Below are 19,791 nucleotides of genomic sequence, written 5' to 3'. Positions count from 1 at the left end.
TTTCATGAAAGAAGATACCACATTTCTGTAATCGTGACAAAATGGCAAACTTTGGGCCCTAAGGGAGTTACAGTAGTACGTGTCATACTGAAGAGAAGGAGTACTGTGACGTGACACATAGTTTCGAGCAGACAGTTGCAAAGTTCGTCATGAATATAGAGCAAAAGTCAGCCGAATTCCACCAAAAGTATCATCATAACTCTAGTACGTGTAGATAGTGGGACATGTGCTCATTCACTCATATTCACTAGGTCTGAGCATGCATCTATATGGGCCAGCGTGTCGTTGGGCGAGAGTCTGTTAGATTCTGGATGGATGCTCACACTCATCCAATTCGCAGAGATCCAATCTTTTAACAGCGTGAAACAACGTGAGTTTGAGTTTTCTTTGATCCGTTTCAGATATGGTAAACATTGTTGATTTAAGCAATGACTTATGTTGAACTGAAACATTCTGTAAATGGTTATCTCTGGCCAGAGGTTAGTGGTTTCGGCATTGAGTTTTCTCCTCTACCAGAAACACTATCCCTCAGGCTTAGACAATCACACACTGATTATCTTATACTTAGTATGTACGTTTCTAAGCTTAACATAGTGCAGTTGCAAGTCTGGGCTAGAACAGTCTTGTTAGGGCCGACTCACCACACTGCCAGCAGCAGTCTGTGTTCCAAAGAGAGTAGAAGGGCAAATCCGGGCGTGACGTGTCCCATTCATCACAGGTACCCTGTGCCTGGAGAATCCCCGTCTCAGGTAGTGATGCTGCCACGCTACGGTAATGGAATTAAGTGATAATGGAACTAATACTGACAAAAACACTGGGACATTAATTTTTTGTCTTATTCATCTAAGTTCTATTTCGGAGGTTTTGTTGGTGTTTCCCCGTCTAGATCTGTTTGTTTGTTTGTTTGTTTGTTTGTTTGTTCGCTTGTGTGTCTGTATACAGAAGAGTGTGTCGTTTCACATTGCAGGCACGTCAGGCACATTGGTCAGGAAGTTAGGCCAAAGGTCCCAAAATAGGTTATCTCACCTCCTCTCTTCCATTTCCTGAAATATACATGTCCTGTTCTATTTTGAGAGCCAGAGGGGAAATGCATTTAATAGATACAATTAGCTAGAAATCCACAATAATGAATAAAACAAGAAAAACTGAAATCTTTGGCTGTGGTATGAGATCTTTGTTTACTTGTCCCAAAATGTTCAATCACATCAGGAATGACAATCATTTCTAACCCCCTACTTTCTATGGAAATATTCATTTCCAGTAGGCTAATGATTCCCATCGTTATCAGTTTTTCTTACACTTCATTACATCATCAATATGGCTGGTAAGAACTCGGCCCTTCTGCGCATGATAGAGATCCCAAATGTTAAGATGGGTCGGCTCCCCCTAACGGCGGGTAAACGCTCCATCTGTCTCTGTCAGTAAGTAAGGCCCAGACTCAGCCCAATGGGCCAGTAACATCACCACCCCGTACTTCAGGATTACTTATCTACAGGTATCAAGACATCGTGTAGAGCACGGACATTTTTGTCCAAGCAATCTGTTTTTCTTTGCATGTTTACAATAGAGCACATAGAGTATACACGAACTAGTTTTTATTTGTAGCAAATGGCCATTTCAAGTAAGTTTTATTGATGACATCTACGCTCGCACTGATATTTGCCTGATCTTGTAAAAAAGCGAAATTTACTCGAGCTTCCACTTCGGTGATGGACAACGTTAATAAAAATGGCAAGAAAATAGATAAAGGTGCAGTGTGTTAGCCTTGGGTGTAGAAATGACACTAGCAAGGAAGGTAGGTTGCAAGAAAAAATAATTTTTTATTACAACGTTTATTGTCTCTAATATTTCAAAACTCTGGCATCTTGAGTCAAGTTTCTGGGCCATATGCATCCTGTTTTTCGCGTTGTTGCATCAGACCTAAAATATACAGAGAATGAAATCCATACAATTCACCTGCTATGGCCTAATTTCTGAAACAGGATCACAGCGCTACAGGTCACAACACGGTCCGGATATTGATCTTACGTATTGCAGCGCAAAATGACCACACAACATAATCACGATACCTTTACTAACGACTTTGAAATATGTATTCTTTGAAATGAATTTCCTTGGTCAGTATTTAAACTGATGGGAAATGTAACGAATAGAGCAGTGTGTTATACCGTTTTAGTTCGTTTCACAAAGCGCACTACCTAAAGTGTACTGTGCACGAGTTCTCCGAACCGTTTGATTCAATTAGTGCCGTAAATGCCATTGGAAGTGTGTGCAGTACTGCCGCCCATTGCGTTGAATCACCTTGCCACTAGAATGCGATTACTGAGCGACCGTACGGCGACCAAAATTGGGTTTGTGTGACCTTTTATTTTAAGATTGGAATCTACATGTAAAAGGTTTCTTTGAAAGTTTTCTTTAAAAAAAAAGCCGCAAACAATCAATTTGCCTTCACGAAGGTCGTTGAGCAGCCTGTCAAAATGTTGGTCTCTCAGTGGCCGCAGCGCGGAGGTAGCCTCTAGTAAAAAAGTGGATATCATGGACTACTCGTCTCTACATCATTCAAAAGACTCTATCCTTACCCAAATAACACCACGAACCAAATATGAAGGGAAACAAACTATGCCAACCTTAACGGGTGACTAGATCATCACTTCATCACGCAATTCACACTGATTAAACTGATCCACCCAACTAAACATACCTATTTGTCACTTTCCACCATAGGTACGCTTCCCTCTGACAACCTGGCTAACTACGCTTTCCGTCCTACCGTACCAAGGGAGCCGTTTCATTCCGGAAATTCATGATCTTGGCGGTTCAGTTGGCTTTTAATATTTCACGTCATGTTGACTTTAATGGAAGGTTTATAATGGGAATTAACGGGAATAATTCACTGCTGCAGTAAAATCCAGGTGTCCTTACGTGATCTTCAGCAGTATTTTTAGAGCATATTATGAAAGAACAGCTGATACTATGTGTTTTTAGTAACATTATGGAATTGGCCGACGTCCCGACGCTATCTTTGTTTTGTGAGTATTATATTACGATCATACGCGTTTCGACCAACGAACCGTAGGATATATATATGTGTGTAGTAAGTATTTCTATGTTTTCTTCCGTACGTTCTTGTACATTGTTGACAACAATTTTTTCCTCATCGTGACAAATTTTCTTTATTCTGTATCAGACCATCTACATGTGATAAAGATCAGTTGTTTGATTAACACGATGAAACATTACTGGCAGCTGTATTACTACAGACCCTACATGCATGCAAAAAAATATTTGGCGCAATTGTAGAACAATGTTTATCAAAAATTTAAACATTCAGTGTGATATAATCGTTTGACATTTACAATTGTTATAATGCTAAACGTGCGACATTTTTATCAATCGCACGCTGTACTAATGAAAACTGAATTCAAGATTTTCCTGGTACAATCTATTTCCTGATAGAACCGTCATTTCCATGTATGTAACATGAATCATTAAATGTCCTACATGTCTCATTTTTGCTATGATTCAGCGGAATCTGAAATGTTGTGGCCACAATAAGACATCTGTAGATAACAGCAGATAGGGACCGTCTTTCAAGTAACGTCATGTTTGATGTCTTATCTCCGGCTCCCAGCGGCTTCCTGTAGTTTCCTCACATCCACACCGGGCTGGAGGGCGCATCCGGTGGTCGGCAGCCTTTCCGGGGGATAAATGTATCATCCCTTTTGCCTCGCAGTAATACCCCCTTCACATTAGGCGCGACGGCGCTGCGACCACTGAGCGACCAAAGATCGCTCAACGATTTGCATAGATAAGGAACGAATCTTTTAAAGTTTTTCGTGTTTTGCTGTCTTTTAAATCATACTTTTACACCTTGCATTAATTTCAAATCATGAAATCAACAGTCACACGAATCCAATGTCGGTCGCTGTACGGTCGCTCAGCGATCGCCGTCTAGTGGTTACCTGTAGCGTAGCTTTACCCTGGCGGTTCCAGTCCAAAGTACGCCTCGGGATCTACCTGCTGTAGAGACATGATAGTGGGAGACAAGGGGCACTAGTTACAGAGTAATGTGATCTGAGCCATACAACGATCTCATCTTCATCAGAACACCACAACCTAGGTTGAACTGAATTACATGCTGTCGTATCTTATTTTATCATGCATTAAATACCATTCAAACAGGACAAGCTGGAATACAGTCAAGCCTGTACTAGTGACCACCTCTACTACATCAGGACCACCTGGCCAATTTGACTAGTTTTTGGTGGACCTTTCCTATCAACACAAGCAGCGCGAATTCTGACCACCTGTCCACATAGACCATATTGTATTGGTCCCTGGCGTTGTTTTACTCTAGTAATGATGAAAACACATGCATACATGCCTTTGTAGTAAGATTAAAAAGAAGCGAGTAGACATGTTCAAACTGTCCGTCTGGAAATGACATATCGCTCATGTTAGAGGGCAAGGCACCCTCCCAGACTCTTATTACCTGAGAGGTAGCGTTATTATCCCCAACAGAGGTATGAGTCTCGTGTTATAGCCTTTTGGTGTCTTTCTTTCCCACTCTCCGCCATTGCGGTCACCTCCTGCTTATTTTTCATGACTGAGGGGAGGGGGTGGGGGGCACACTGTTCCCGTTATTTGCCACCTGCCCGTTGCCATGCCCGCCCGTGTGTAAAGGCGCCGTCACATTCGTTGCAGCATATCGTACGGTTTTGATGTCGTAGACATTTCAATCCGGCTGTGACAGAACCAACCACCGTACCAACACTGCCTCTTCGGTAACAAGACAGCTGAAATCTTGTATCACACATGCACGAAGTGATGAACATCCCAGAATGCTCCCAGAAATAATTAGGCTAAGGTCACATTTCCACAAAGGGGCCAGTCCGGGCAGCTTTCGGGAACGAAAAGTATGATATGAAAGGCACCAAATTACACGAGATGTAAAGAGAATAGTTGAGGGCATTGGTTGTGTATATTTTTAAGTATACATTTCTATTTTTCGTTTTCTTAAACAGCCCGGCCGGGCCCCGGTTTTGAAACGTGACGTAGGCCTTAGGCTAATGTGGCATTGCCAAACCGGGCTATTTGTGGAAAGGAAAAATAGAAATGTATACGAAAAATCTACACAAATAATGCCCATGACTATTCCCTTTACGTCTTGTGTAGTTCGGTGTATGTCCTTTTTATCATCCTTTTCGTTCCCGAAAGCTGTCCGACCGGGCCCGGTTTGGAAATGTGACGTAGGCCCTAGGGATCGTAGTTCGTTCGTACCGCAAATGTGAACTGGAAATTATCGCCAGCGTTATCAAAATGTAGCAGTGACTAAAATTCGAAATTATCCAGGTGTATGATATTTAGTGTAATCCCTCTGGTCACAAAAGAAGATACTAATGTATTTGATAAGGTGGTTATCCAGCGCGATAGACAGTCACATTACCTAAGGAAATTAAAACACCCCCGCAGTGCTTGAAGAAATCCCAATCTAAGAAAACCAAGTCTAAACATCTTACACCTAGCTGTTTCTTCAATCCATAGTTTAAACAAAACTTACCTGGAGTACCCGTAGGCTGCGAATCGATAGCACAATGCCCACAGGGTTTTATATAGCGAAACGGAGGCCAAGTACAATATTGTTCACGCTTGAGCATGCGTGCGACAAAGGCCTGTACACCTCGGTATTGCGCGTGACAAGTTTGACAAAGTTTGGCGTATGGATTTATTCTGATTACTGTTCTTGTCATATGCTACTACCTACTACGGTGAGTAACGGTCGGTCCCTTTCCTTCCGCTACTTTGGCATCGCCCTGTGTGTGGAAAAGTGTTTCTCTGAGCGCGAGGAGCAGTGCGGGTGGGTGGTGCATGCCAGTGTGTAAGCATCCATAGGAAGACACTATCCTCCGTGTCTTTAGTGAGTGCTTTTCTGGAAGCACACTCCAACACTCTCGCTCTACTTCCCAACAAGAGAAGGACATAGACTAGCAAGTCGCACCGGAGGAAAGTCCCCCCCCCCCCCTTTAGAAGGTGAGTCCATAAACATCGCCTCTAATCTTTCCGCCTCATTTTGCTCCAATTTGGGCGGTTTGCTCTTTGTGCGTGTTACAAGATTGAAATGTCATTGAATGTCCCAGATCCCATCAATTTGGATGCGAGGTGTGTTTGTACTTCAGCGCGCCATGAAGGGGAGTGGGTTTCCCCGAGTCTACCCAAAAATGCACGGATGTCGCTTGCTACAGGACTCTAGTAGTAGGAAAGATATTTAGGCTTGTACAGCGGTTATTCCGTCATGTATAGAAACTGAAGTGGCATGCGTCAGGAGTCAACAATACATCCATCTATCGGTTTTATATGGTGTTGCGTGGTCACATTCGTAGTATGCTGTCGCACAATTTTGATGACATAGAAGTTTCAAGCATGTCTGTGGCAGAACACGGCTCTGTGACAGCCTTTCCCACCAGAAGACGTCTGAATTTTGCGAACACTTATTTGTACCGTTATCCCAAGAATACACTCAGTTTGGCGATCGTACTACGATCGGACGACGCATGTGACTCTTCCCGACAAAAGCAACACGTTCTATCCACTACTCATGGTGTAGAATCAAGCTATGTGGCATAGACCTATAACGTTGCGACTTAACTTCGTCAACAACAAACACACTTCCTGTTACGCGTTGTCGACCATGCACAACATTACGTTAGCCGTCAATACATGTAGTTTCCAGACCGGTGAGTCTAGTTTGATTGTTTCACCAGGAGCCTGATTATTGGAGTAGAAGGCGCCCGGATTTACTTTACTGAATTGGCTTATGTGAACTGAAGGGTCTGTATTGTGTACGTCGACATTGGTATACAAAACTTAAGAGCTGAAAATCCTTTCTTTCTATTTGTATGCACATTTAACAAATCCAGTGTTTGTGCGGAATATCATTATCATGTGTTCTCATCGCTGTCGAACTTTGCTGTTGAAGTCCCAGTTTTTGTTTCCGATCATGGACATGCTGGGGTTTTGATTTTTTTTGTGGCCACTGGTACCACTATTAATCATGCGGTACTAGTACTGTAAATGCAGAAATTGTCGCGGTGGTTGCAAATTCACCGCGAACTCAATTGCAAGACCACCGTGAACATTTTTGAATGGCAGTGCATATAGTGCTACCGCAAACTTAAAACCACCGCGAACAGAACTTTTTTCCCGCTACCGCGAAATTAAATCCCCGCGAACTTCAATGCGGTACGAGGGGCGTGCAATTAGTAATGGTCCTGACCCATTTCCCATAGCAGGAGATTAATGAAACTTGGCACAGTTATTAGTCTTTCTCTTCATAGGAATCACCCAGAGTTATGCATTTCTCCCATCGTTTGATGCAGCTCTGGACACCGATTTTGTAGGACACCCCAGGTTGGTCCTCCAACTGATGCCTCATCAATGGCACAAGAGGGACGACCAGGTCTGGGAGCTGTTTCCACAGACTTCCAGCCACGTTTGAATTCAGGATGCCAGCGTTTTACAAGGTCATATGATGGGGCATCATCACCATAAGTTTCATTTATTTCATCAAAAGTCTTCTTTGGTGTGCGTCCTTTCAAATACAAAAACCGGATCACTGCGCGACACTCAACTGGTTCCATTTCACACCTGGTCCATTTCGCACCTGACTAAGTTCAAACACCAGTAAATCAGAAACCACAATTAGTTCAGAGCTGTCTTTTGCAACATAACCCATAGAGATATGAATTATTACACATACAAAATTTCATTTAGATCAGACAACTGGAAGTGGGTCAGGACCATTACTTATTGCACGCCCCTCGTATCATACACGTGGGTTATGCAGGCTGCACACTACAGATCTTTGATCATTACCACGTCATGGAGCCTGACTGGTATAATCGTTACCAATCAAAGTACACTTGGGACTGTAAAATGGATAATCCTACCGAAAATGTATCATCATGTCAAGGAATAACGAGAATGCCACGTGTGCACTACACCTGATGACTTCTTCTTATGGTCTGTAGTAGCCATTGTTACGAGGGGCGTTCAAGAAGTAATCCACCTGACCCACTTCCAGTTGTCTGATCTAGATGAAATTTTGCATATGTAATGATTCATATCTCTATGGGTTATGTTGCAAAAAACAGCTCTGAACTAATTTTGGTTTATGATTTAAAGGTGTTTGAACTGAGTCAGGTGTGAAATGGACCAGGTGTGAAATGGAGCCAGTTGAGTGTCGCGCAGTGATCCGGTTTTTGTATTTGAAAGGACGCATACCAAATGAGACTTTTGATGAAATAAAAGAAACTTATGGTGATGATTCCCCATCATATGACCTTGTAAAACGCTGGCATTGTGAATTCAAACATGGCCGGAAGTCTGTGGAAACAGCTCCCAGACCTGGTCGTCCCTCTTCTGCCAAAGGGGCGTCCTACAAAAACGGTGTACAGAGCTGCATCAAACGATGGTAGAAATGCATAACTCTGGGTGATTCCTATGAAGAGAAAGACTAATAACTTCACCAAGTTTCATTAATCTCCTCCTTTGGGAAATGGGTCAGGTGGATTACTTCTTGAACGCCCCTCGTATGAAGGCTGCCCAAACATGAGTTGTCGTGCATAGGAAAAATGGTGTGTTTCCAGTTTTCTGACCGACCCTAGCCTTTTCGTGCGGACGACCACTGGCAAAATGCTACGGGACATAGTATTTTCGATTTGACATCTTAGTGAGGAAATCGTTGCGGAAATGTTCTCATTATGTCTGCTGCAATAGAAGTGATATCATATAGACAGATTCAGCACACCTATATCCCTTTTATGTTCACACCATGTTATGATTTCGGCTGGCATGTAAAAACGAAAAGGGAATCCATATGCATATCTACCGAGTACCGACCATGCTTTTTCGAGAACCGAAGTAATAGAAAACATAATATTGATTTTCCTATGCCTTATACTGTAAAGACTCCGGAGTACGGTGATACCTTTGCCTGTCTGGTGGCGAGCCGTGATACCAACCTGGCGTCAGCGCGTTCACCACCAAGCCGTGGACATCGTTAAACCATAAAAGATGCATAATCAGAGCCATCATGGCTTAATGGTGTCCAGTGTGAGGCATATATTGAGCAGCTGTATGCCCAGGCACTGATTATTGTCGTTTTTATTGACCACAGCGGTCTGTATTGACAAGATGACGAATCCGTGGCGGCCTCCCGAGTGTGGGAAAGACCGCCGACTAATTTACTGGTAATTCGATTGACCACGGAAGTGGCAGAGTCCGGGGCGAAGCTCCGACTGGGGGTATATTTCAGATGAAAGGGGTGTTATAGGCGTTATTTACATTCGGTGCTCAGGAATGAAGACAAAACCACAAACTAGCTCACTTTGCTTTTTCCCCCGTGGAGACACATTCACTTAACGTAAGAAACTTAGAACACATTATCGAAATAGTACGGAGCCTTGGTAGATATGAATGTACTTTTTGGCTGTTACACTGATTTTTGTGCCAGTAGGGGCTACAAATATATCAATTTTGATGTTTCATAACACACACACACACACACACACACACACACACACACAGAGAAAAACAGAAACACAAAAGTAGATAGCCAAAACATAACCTCCACTCTAGGTAAATATAGTTTGTTGTTGTGATTGTGTGGTTGATATTGAAAGTTTTACTTTGTGCCCAGCGGTCGCTGACACTTCCTGCACTAGCCGCAGTGCTAACACAGATGTCGGGAAGTACTGTGTGGGCTTTGGCACGTAACCAATAGATAGGATACGACGCCACAATAAAAATCGCATTTTCAGCATCGCTTAAGCCTAAGCCAACGAGGTGTGTCCATATAGACCTTGGCTTCGGGCCCGCTATAAGGACCAACACAAACCATCACCTGCTGAAGCCATTGTGGTATAATGTAAGCTCCCTACTGTTTCAATCTCGGTAAAACACACTGGCGCTATTTCCTGCGATTTGTATCAACTTAGCCGCTGTCTACTTTCTACCTATGGGTGGTCTAGCTATAGGCGGCCTTTTCAAGACGTTTTTGTATGGTCTGTATGTATTATTGTGCATGATCGAAAGAGATGATAAATGAAAGAAATGTTTTTGCATCGTTATAAAAATGGACTCATTAGTAAGGAAACATTAGGAGAATAGAAAAAAAGGAAATCCGGCCATTAACAAATTGGGTAATGTTTTTAATGAACCAAATTATTTCAGCAATTAACGTGTAAAACTTTAGATTTGAGATCTTTAAAACGCCTCTGAATTCCATTGTTCTCTCTCTGAAAGGGGCACTGTACCCATATACGTTACTTGGCAACCTGAAATCTTTGCCAGGACGGGCTTGTTCATAATATCATATTCTATTTCAAAGTGTACAATTATAATTTCTACATGATTTGCCATACTTGATCGTGTGACCATTGCTATTAATGTTCTGATGTAGCATGTAATAGTACTGGTTGATTTCGACATCATTACAACTTAACTGTTGAAATATTCGATAATTTTTATCGGCAGAAACATTATTCTGAATGTGACACTTAAACGATGATGTAACATTGTCACGTTCGGAACTGGATTACACGAAGGTATAATCATCGCTAGGTTCAGATGATTGGAGCGATATTAAGATAGCAATTATAGATCATAGGAACTGACTCTGCAAACTATTGCCGATATGCGTCATAATCATTCTTATTACCGTGGTCAGAATGTATTAGTATGGTTTCTGCTTTTACTTCACGTGAACACGATTATGTGGTGAGGGTGAATAGTACTGAGTCTGGCTGTGTACCCGAACAATTATCAGGTGCAGTTACAGGTGCAAGTACAGGTGCAGCAGTATAGGTGCAGGTGCAGCAGTTTACGTGCAGGTACAGTACAGATGCAGTACAGATGCAGGTGCAGTACAGGTGCAGGTGCAGCAGTTTAGGTACAGGTGCAGGTACAGGTGCAGTACAGGTGCAGTAGTTAAGGCACAGGTCCGGTCCTAGACTTAAATACGTGTAGGTAATTATCTGTAAGCTATAGACTCATGTAGCTAAATGTCTTCTTGAATAGTTGTCATGCTTGAATGGGAATTTACCTTGTGGTTCATGGGCGTTCTTTCTTGAACAGTACACCTCAACGACGTGTGATAAATAGGGCACGGTCGACCTTTCAGTTCACGACGTGCATCACTAATAAATTGCTTTAGGATTATTAAATTCCAGCTTACCAGAGCCACGGCTTGGTTGCCACGAGTAGTACGTCAAGACCTCTGATGGAAAGGAAATTTACCGTGATTTGTTCTTAGCAAACATTAAGAGAAAGTTATTTAGAAGTCTTGGCGCGACTTCCATCTCCTGTATTGTAATGACCAGGAAGTCCTGTAGGCAGGTAGCACTGATGGTTCTGCGGCCGTGAATACGAACAACGGGCAGAAGGGACGTGGCTGTGAATATCACCTACGCACGGAGCGTGACCAATAATGTAATTACACGGGAATCTCCGGAATAATTCTTCATAACGCAGACCTTTGCGGGCTGTGGGGAGCAGTAAGGGACATTAGTATTCATATGCTACCACTACCACCACATACCCAGAGGCTTGCTGTACTCGTTGGGTATTCACTGGCTTCTTGTCACTTTGTAAAGGTTTGTCTTAAAGTCCCGTACTGGGAGTTCACCACGTTCTTCTACAGTACCTACCCATCACTACCCACTTTTCAACAGACGGCGATCACTGAGGGATCATTGAGCAACCAAATTGGATTTTTGTTACCCTTGATTTCATTATTCGAATTTAATGCAAAAAGTATGACAAAAAATAGAATATCTGTGAAAATTCTTGAGCGATCGGTAAAATCTTTGCTTGCTCATAACATGGGTCGCATCGAAAAGTGATTTATGTTTGACTTTCCAATACATGTCTGTCCTTGAAGTAGGAAAAGAAGTTTTTGCCGGCAACGCGTTCTTATTATTGAGCTATTTCTAAGTTCTAACTCACAGTTAAGTCCTAATGATTATTGCGGTTTAGGTTAAGACCAAAGAATTGCTTACGTTTTCAATGGAATATCGATATCGTTAGACGTTCCCCTAATCTTATAATTATCTAAGCTTAAACGCCACGGTGATAGCTTTCCGTGATCAATACGGCACTGGTGAAATTGTGATTGCGCTAGGGCCGGAATGTATTAGCAGAATGGCTTTCACCAAGAGCGATACTTCCTCTGGAGCAAAAGAAAACTTTCTCCCAAGATTGTTTCAAGGTCGAACGGCACACCCTTAAGTTAAGTACAAGAAGCCTTCGATATCGACCGTGTCTTTAGTTAGACTTTACAGGTTTATAATTCCAACTTTGAAAACATTTGCCTCCGTGTTTTGCCTACTTGTATATGGAGGATTTGATTTCGCTGTTTCTAGATGTTTCTGCTCGTGTCAGTTCGTAGTTATTTGTCAGTACTGTCAGTAGAGTGACAGGAAGTGGAAGTCGGAAGATGGCATGGTGTCACTTCAAAGGTCAGGCTTGTGGGAGTGGGAGTTCAGAGGTTGTATTAAGGTTGTATCCGTGATTCTAACATTCCCCCTTGATAGTGTCATATCATTGGGTTATAAGTAGCACCTCGCCGGAAAGTTTATCGTTCGTGAAAATCATTGATATCAAATTCATGTTAAGAATACAATCTACACCATGGCTGTGTAGTTTCATGGTCAAAACACCACGGAGTACATGGATAAGGCTAGAATTGGAGAGGGCTTTGCCAATGTTTGGGGCATCAAGTCCCACTAGTCCTATACGGTTCCCCTCTAACGAAGCGGTCACATCCGTCCTAGGCCGTCGTACGATTTTATTGTCGTGGAATTTTCGAGCAGGCTCTGATAGACTCAACCGCCGACAAGTATGTATTCTCTGACAAGGACAGCCTACTCTTTAACAAGATTGAAATTTGTGTGACATATGTATGAGAATGATGCGCCCATTTTGATATCTTACGACGATCGTACAATGAATATAACCAGGCCCTAATCCACAACAATGTGTCGTGTCTGCCGGGTACACGGGTACGTTTCCTGTTCTGTTTATGGGCAGTGAAACGACATAATACAATCTATCAGGCCTTCACTCCAGATGTCACACGCATTAGACACCACACATGTTTATATACCCTCATTCTGTTTTTGTGTTGGAGCCAATTTCATGCTGTGTGCTTTTCATTTGGTTTCATTAGAATTTGCTACTGAGATGACGCGGCTTGCATGATGAGGATGATCTGGTAGTTTGCATGTAATAATAGGTTATGACAGGTATCTCTGTTCCTCGAGTTTGTGTTTGTGTGTGTGTGGGGGGGGCGCTATTCAAGTTAGAGTGTTGTTGGGAGCTATGGCCATAGGCTCTAATCGTTGGGAGCATAGGCCGTAACCATTGGTTTGGGGAATTTGTTTTGGAAAACTTTTCAGCAAATGAAATACTACAAAACTATAAGTGACTGTTTGATTTCCGTGTGTCTGTTTGTTTGTGTCGGTGTGTGTCCGTAGTTATTTGAATACACTGTCATCAGGGTGGCAGTAAGTCAATGAGTGGCAAGATGACCGCCAAGGTCAGAAATTGAGTGGCACGACGTAGAATCAAAGGTGGTAGAACTAGTCGTTAATCAAACTTGGCCATGGTCAATAGAAAAGGCTACTAATTTATGGGACTTGCTGTTCTTGGTTCGTCTGTTTGTATTGTGATACATGTAGTCACATTTACCGTGGTGTGACAGAAAGTGATCAATTTACACATGGTAATCTTTATCAAAACCCTGTTTACAAAATTAATGAACTACAAGACATACAAGAAACTCGCGGAGTCGTGAGATCTTCAAACGAAACTTTTTCAAGCACCTGTCGCTGAGTAGTTGTGCCACTGCGGTATCAATGGCAGCCAGCCACGGCGCTGTTTTCTTCATCATTTCCCGGCCTGCACGGATGACAGATTCGGCTCCGTGCCTCCCTTGTCAGCTTCTGTGAGTCATGTACGCCATTTATTCCGGCTGCGGATTAAAACAAGATTACTTTGTCAGCGGCGGCGTTACGAATAAGCGGGGTTGATCCGAGGCGTGCACATTATCACAGAGTAATGATTGCAGCAGACCGGAACCCAAACACTAACCCTCCGCAGATTGCTCCGCTGTAATTTTCTGCGAAAACAAGCCAGTTGAAAAGATGGCCGACCCCAGAAAGGTGCCATTTTATTGTGTTTATGATCCCAGAACCACATCATCGCTGTACAGAAAATATTAGGTTGATCTGTTGGACCTCAGTGTGTGCGATTTTGGCAAAGACCGCCCGACCAAAACTCATTATACCTTCGGTCTTGTTTGCTCATTGACCGTAACCAAGTAAAGAACCTCCAACAAAATATCGGGCTTCCTTTATTGATATCCCTGGGAGTTTTGAAGTTAACCGGAGTGCAAGGGTCACTCTCCAGTGCGACGCTCAATCTCGGCTGCCGCTGCCTCATAAATGATGAAGACTATTGGATGGACCCCGTATTAATCTTGCGGGGCTGACACGTTACTTCCAGTGTGCATGCTCGCACATACGGTACGTTCCCCCAGCCACTCTTTAATACAGTGCTTGGCCGCTCACCTCTACAATCACTCTCTTATTTCCCGCGTGTGCCGTACAGGAAATAGGATCGACCGAAGGTGGGCAACACGCATTAGCCTTGCTGAGCACCTGAGAGAAGGCGGAGCCGAGGCGGTTTCTCCAGCAGCCCACCGTGTGTACCTGCGGGATGACGCGCGACCGGCTGCCGTGGATGCTGCGGTACGTCTGCGTCCTGCTGGCGGTTCTACCCCACTCCTCCGCCGCCAGGAGCGGGCCAGCCTCCGGCAAAGGTACATGTTATAAATCTCTTACCACCACAAGGGGTTCATCATAAACTCTCTCCATCATTTCCTCGTTAGCCACTCTTATGTATCAATATTCATAGCTCCTTGCAAAACTAGTTTGTGTACAGAGAAGTGACGAGGGACCGACGTTGATGTATGGTTTAATGCATTAGTTCCTTGTAAAGGTCTCATTATCTTTTTAAGCGCTGCAGTGGTAATCGGCACAGCGAACACTGCCTCTGTGATAAATACAAGTTGACATTTGTGTTTGGTAGCTTCATTTCCTTCTTATTTCCCTCTTATCGAATAGCGATTGGGGCCCTAAATGTTTAATGCTACCTAGGTTAGCGGGTCAAGTTGGAGCGTATTATCAACTCTCTAGTCGGTTAATTAATTATTTTGGTCAATAAATCGCGGGAAAGACCGATACGGGGCTCCCGTGAATTTGACACCACTTGGGGAGAAAACGAGCGGCGACGGGCCATGGGTTTTCACAGGGGCGGCTGCAAGACAATTGGGTTAGGGAAGGTCCGGAATTCCCCGTGTTATACCAGACGTCATTGTAGCTCAAGTGGTATCAGCTTTTCAGTTGAGCTCTTGGTTCCAAACAATTTGTAATTGCAATGTGAGCCCCCGGTTCAATCCTGGTCATGGCATCTTGATTGGGGCTGCTACCGTCTTTCGGAAGGGACGTAAAACGGGGTCCCGTGTTCGAGGAAGTGCCTCGAGCAACACTTAAGGGTAAAAAATATACACTGCTACGTACTGAAAAGGCAAGGAAACTTTCTGCCCTATGTACCACGATACACTACAAGATTCTGAAAGAATGATTACCTAACGATAACGTTTGGCGATGATGTCAACTATGCTTACCTTACTAAGAAATATCCTATACTGGAGTTTATTGTAACTATCATCCTCTATAAATGAATGATAAAAAAAAGTTTTATTAGGTGTTCCATTACAAGTTTTTATATCTATTTTTCATTTTTTTTTATGACATCGATTACTTTAGTTTAGCGGTTTGTAAAATTGCGGTTTGTCTCCCAAACTTGTTGAATTTGACAAAACGACTTCGGTTACAAGCATGCCTTAGTGAATTGCGATGACCCCCATAATCCCACTCACAGTTCTCCTAATACGATCACGATACATTCAAAAGCCATTGACTTGTTATTGTGCGGTGATCGTTGATATGAACCCTTCATCAATTTACCTTTCTGTCAAATCTGCACACCCTGCGTTTTCCCTGCCCTTTCCCGGGCACGGTCCCGCCAGCACCAGCCGTGACTAGCATGCCGGCTCTGGAGATGGAAATAAAAACCGCGAAAGTTTAGCACCACTGCTTCTGACATAGTTTAGAGAAATAAACCAAGGCACTACACAGGCATCCATCATATCTGATATGTCAGCATTTTCAACGATGATCATTCTTTGTCGTCAAAAAGGTTGTACACATGAAATGATGTCGTAAAAAGCCATTCTCGGCAGCTGGCCTTAGGTTCTTGTCTTATCGAGACGAGAACTCTCGACAAGGCTTCTTTCTTCATGTTTTACAAGTCTAAGCTCCTTAGCGTATCAAGTAGCGTACATATTGGCATATGCAAATACCACACATGTACACTAAGCTTGTTTTGTTGAGTTCAGCATATTGATTGATAATTCGAAGGTTCAATTGCTGTGAAACAAGCAGCTTGCTTTCGTAAAGCTGGCAACACAATCGCTCATTGTTATGCTTCGATGCTTGCATATATCTTCAGGTTTAAACGTGGATGTACAGTTCCTTTGCTTTTCTACAATAGACAAGAGTTCGTAGACCTCAGGCCTGCATGAAATGTATTGGGTTTCTGTAGACCTATTGTGTATTTTTGCCTTTTTGTCTGTGGTACGTGGTTGGAAAAATGAGCTTTTTACTGTGTTGGTTGTGCACCATGCAAAAGTCTGACTCTGAAATTCCATTTTCTGAATTTGTAAGTTTGGACAGGGATGAACATTACTTATTTTGGATTTCTTAAGTATGTAACCAACCACAGTACTTTGAAGTTGTTGAGACGCTACCTTTTTTTGTCTCAGATGGCCCATGCACATGTAGTTACTCTGTCACATGATATACTAATATCTTCCTATTTCAATGTACTGACCTAATGCAGCTGCTAAGTCTCCTTGGTTTGTGTTCTTCCAATGATATTCATTAAAGATTTATTTCTGGGGTGTTATTCACTTGACATCGGAATGTTACTCGCATAATTTGACCAATGATACTTTTATCTGTAGTTCCATAGACATTAGACAACATGAATAGTGGTCGCCCCCATGCAGCAGCAACAGTTAGTCCCCAGGGTGGTATGATATTTTCATTCAATCCATCCAACCCAAACCTAAATCTCCTGTAGTATCTAAGCCAAATTTAACAGCATAATTTACTATGAAAAATGTCCTTGTCAATCCCATTTATAGATGGCAAGCTGCTGGCAATGGAAGCTTTGAAAAGTTCAGAAGCTGTTGTAGTCAAAGCAAACACCCAGCAAACATCCCCGCAAACCAATGAGCAGTTGCTTAGAAGGGGAATTTCATCATATATTTGCCGCGACAAAATGCAACAAACGATACTGAATTTAAAACAGAACAAAGCTAAGCCTCCACCACTTAACCCTGCCTGTACCATAGATTAAGCAGGCCCAAAAACCAAGCGAATATGACTAGCCCAAAACAACAAATTACATGTATACAGTATGGAAATGGCATTACCAAAGAAACAAAAAGAAACACAGGACAAATCATACACATACCTTTCTCTTATGCCCACACTCTATACAGTTCTCCTCCACATTAGAAAATTGCATCTTCTTCTGTTTAAGTTCAAGTTCAACCATGATTGCCAACAAGGTAAAGGAACTTGTACCGGAACTTAAAACTCAGTACTATACAGCTCTAGAAACACCACAAAGAGTAATAAGCAAACTTCAATTATACCTGACCAACAGATATATATTCTTGTACACTCCCGTCATCTGGCAAACTGTCAGTGCCACTAAGTAACCTGATACATTGAAGGTGGCCCAGGCCAGATGATGGTTCTACACCCAACCATAATCTGTTTTTAAAACCAAGCAGATATTGGGAGGATGCCCCAACCACACTAAAACAGGGTCAACCTATACAGTATCAAGTTCAAGCACTAGGAGGCCCAAAATCAAACCTGACCACCAGGACACCACAAACAACTCACGTACCAAATGGCAACACAATGGCACCTTGCGTTCCGGAGATACAGCGCACGCCCCGTGCCCGCACAAAAGGTAACCTAAAATGTCAAGTTCAAGCACCAAGGGCGCCAAAATCAAAATTGAGCATTATTCAGCCACCGCCGACACATGTGCCAAATATCATCGCGCCAGCACCAGCCGTTCAGAAGATATAACTCCGGAAACACCCCTCCCGGACACAAAATTCGACCTGCCGGGTCAAGTTCAAACGCGACAAGGCCCAAAGTCAATCCTAGGCAACAGGCAACAACCCCCCACCCATGCACCAAAAATCGTCGCAATCGCGCGTATCGTTCCGGACACACAGCGCCAAAAGTGCCCCAAAAACACAAAAAATGCCACCTTCAATGTTAAGGTCAAGCGCCAGGAGGCCCAAAATCACACCTGAGTGTCAGGCTACCATCCCCAACCCACGTACCAAAAATCGTCGTGCTCGCACCATCCGTTCACGAGATACAGCGCCCTACATCCCCGGCTACCGAAAAGTTCCCACCAGCATCAAAACCATACCTGCATACATGCAGGTAAAAAAGATGGGACAACTAGCAAACTTTGACATGAGCCATCTCCTCATAGAACAATCAAGCCATAAAGCTTGTTTTCCGTATTCATCATAAGATCTTATAAAATATATATAAATACAAGTGAAGCTAATATACACCAACTTAAAGCCGTTTTCGTCTTGATCTTTGTGATCTCGTTTTGAGTATATAATCATCAAAGTAGCTTGTATCTGATTATTAAATGTTAGTTCGCTATGGCTGACCTCACACGGTTTTGTCTTAAGCTTGTTTCAAACATATGTTATTGAAAATATGGGTGCTTACACAGATGAAGTCTAGACCTTCGTCATACTTTTGTGAGTCACATGGTAAGGAGTCGCGGAAAGTTTGTTTTTGTTTTGCATACCTGGTGGAGCACACTAGTTTTTCGCAGAAGGTGCTAGCTAGCTGCGTATTTTTTTTTTCAATTTTTTTTTTCAATCAAACTTTATTCAATATTTCAGCATAATACACAATAGCTCATACATATACATCATTGGAGCACAATAAAAAAAACATTAACATGTGGTATAACAGGACTGGGTGAGAGAGAGAGGGGGATAACAAGCGTTGATCATTGGTCTGTGATTGACTTAACAGGTGTATCTAAGGGATATCTATCATTGGCATATTGGCTAGCTGCGTATGCGTAAGACCGGGCTGCAAGGTCTGGTCCACTCACACTGGAATGAATCCATGTGTGACGACTGTCTGTCTGTGTGTGAGTTTTCTTTCCAGATATTTGTGGTCAACGTAACTTTAGAACCTCTGGTAATGATATTTAGTAAGTGGATATAAACTGGGTTGACGAAGGTCAAGGGCGATTTTTAAAACTGAGTTGAGTGAAAAGATAGGTGTAAAATGCCTTTCACAAGGGTATAAAATTTGGGTCTGATAAGCTAGGGATCTGGAACCCAAGTTATGTGTGAATATTACAAAACGCCAGTACAAATCATGGCAAACAATTTCAGCATCACTTTTAATATACTTTTAGGCAAGACAAAATTGCATTCAGCATCGGGACAAGTAGCCTTAAATTCCTACCTCAAATAACATGTTGGATGTCCATCTCACTGCGATGATGGTACGTGGACGAACTATGTTAAAAGTA

At 42.7% G+C, this 19,791-nt stretch overlaps 1 protein-coding gene across 2 annotated transcripts in view; it reads left to right on the top strand.

The window, feature by feature from the left end:
* The first annotated feature begins 5,818 nt into the window (after positions 1-5,818).
* Positions 5,819-19,791, top strand: part of LOC118409884 (low-density lipoprotein receptor-related protein 5-like) — a 64,193-nt gene continuing 50,220 nt past the window's right edge. The window contains exons 1-2 of one of the 2 annotated variants that reach the window (XM_035811255.1): positions 5,819-6,030; positions 14,668-14,878. In XM_035811255.1, the coding sequence (XP_035667148.1) occupies positions 14,776-14,878 (103 nt within the window). In that variant the 5' untranslated portion in view covers positions 5,819-6,030; positions 14,668-14,775. Of the gene's footprint in view, positions 6,031-14,573; positions 14,879-19,791 lie in introns of those variants that run through there. The other variant, XM_035811256.1, reaches the window with a different exon arrangement.

The sequence above is a fragment of the Branchiostoma floridae genome, chromosome 2, assembly GCF_000003815.2.
Source record: "Branchiostoma floridae strain S238N-H82 chromosome 2, Bfl_VNyyK, whole genome shotgun sequence".
NCBI classification, from domain to species: domain Eukaryota; kingdom Metazoa; phylum Chordata; class Leptocardii; order Amphioxiformes; family Branchiostomatidae; genus Branchiostoma; species Branchiostoma floridae.
This window is presented reverse-complemented; position numbering and strand designations above follow the sequence as displayed.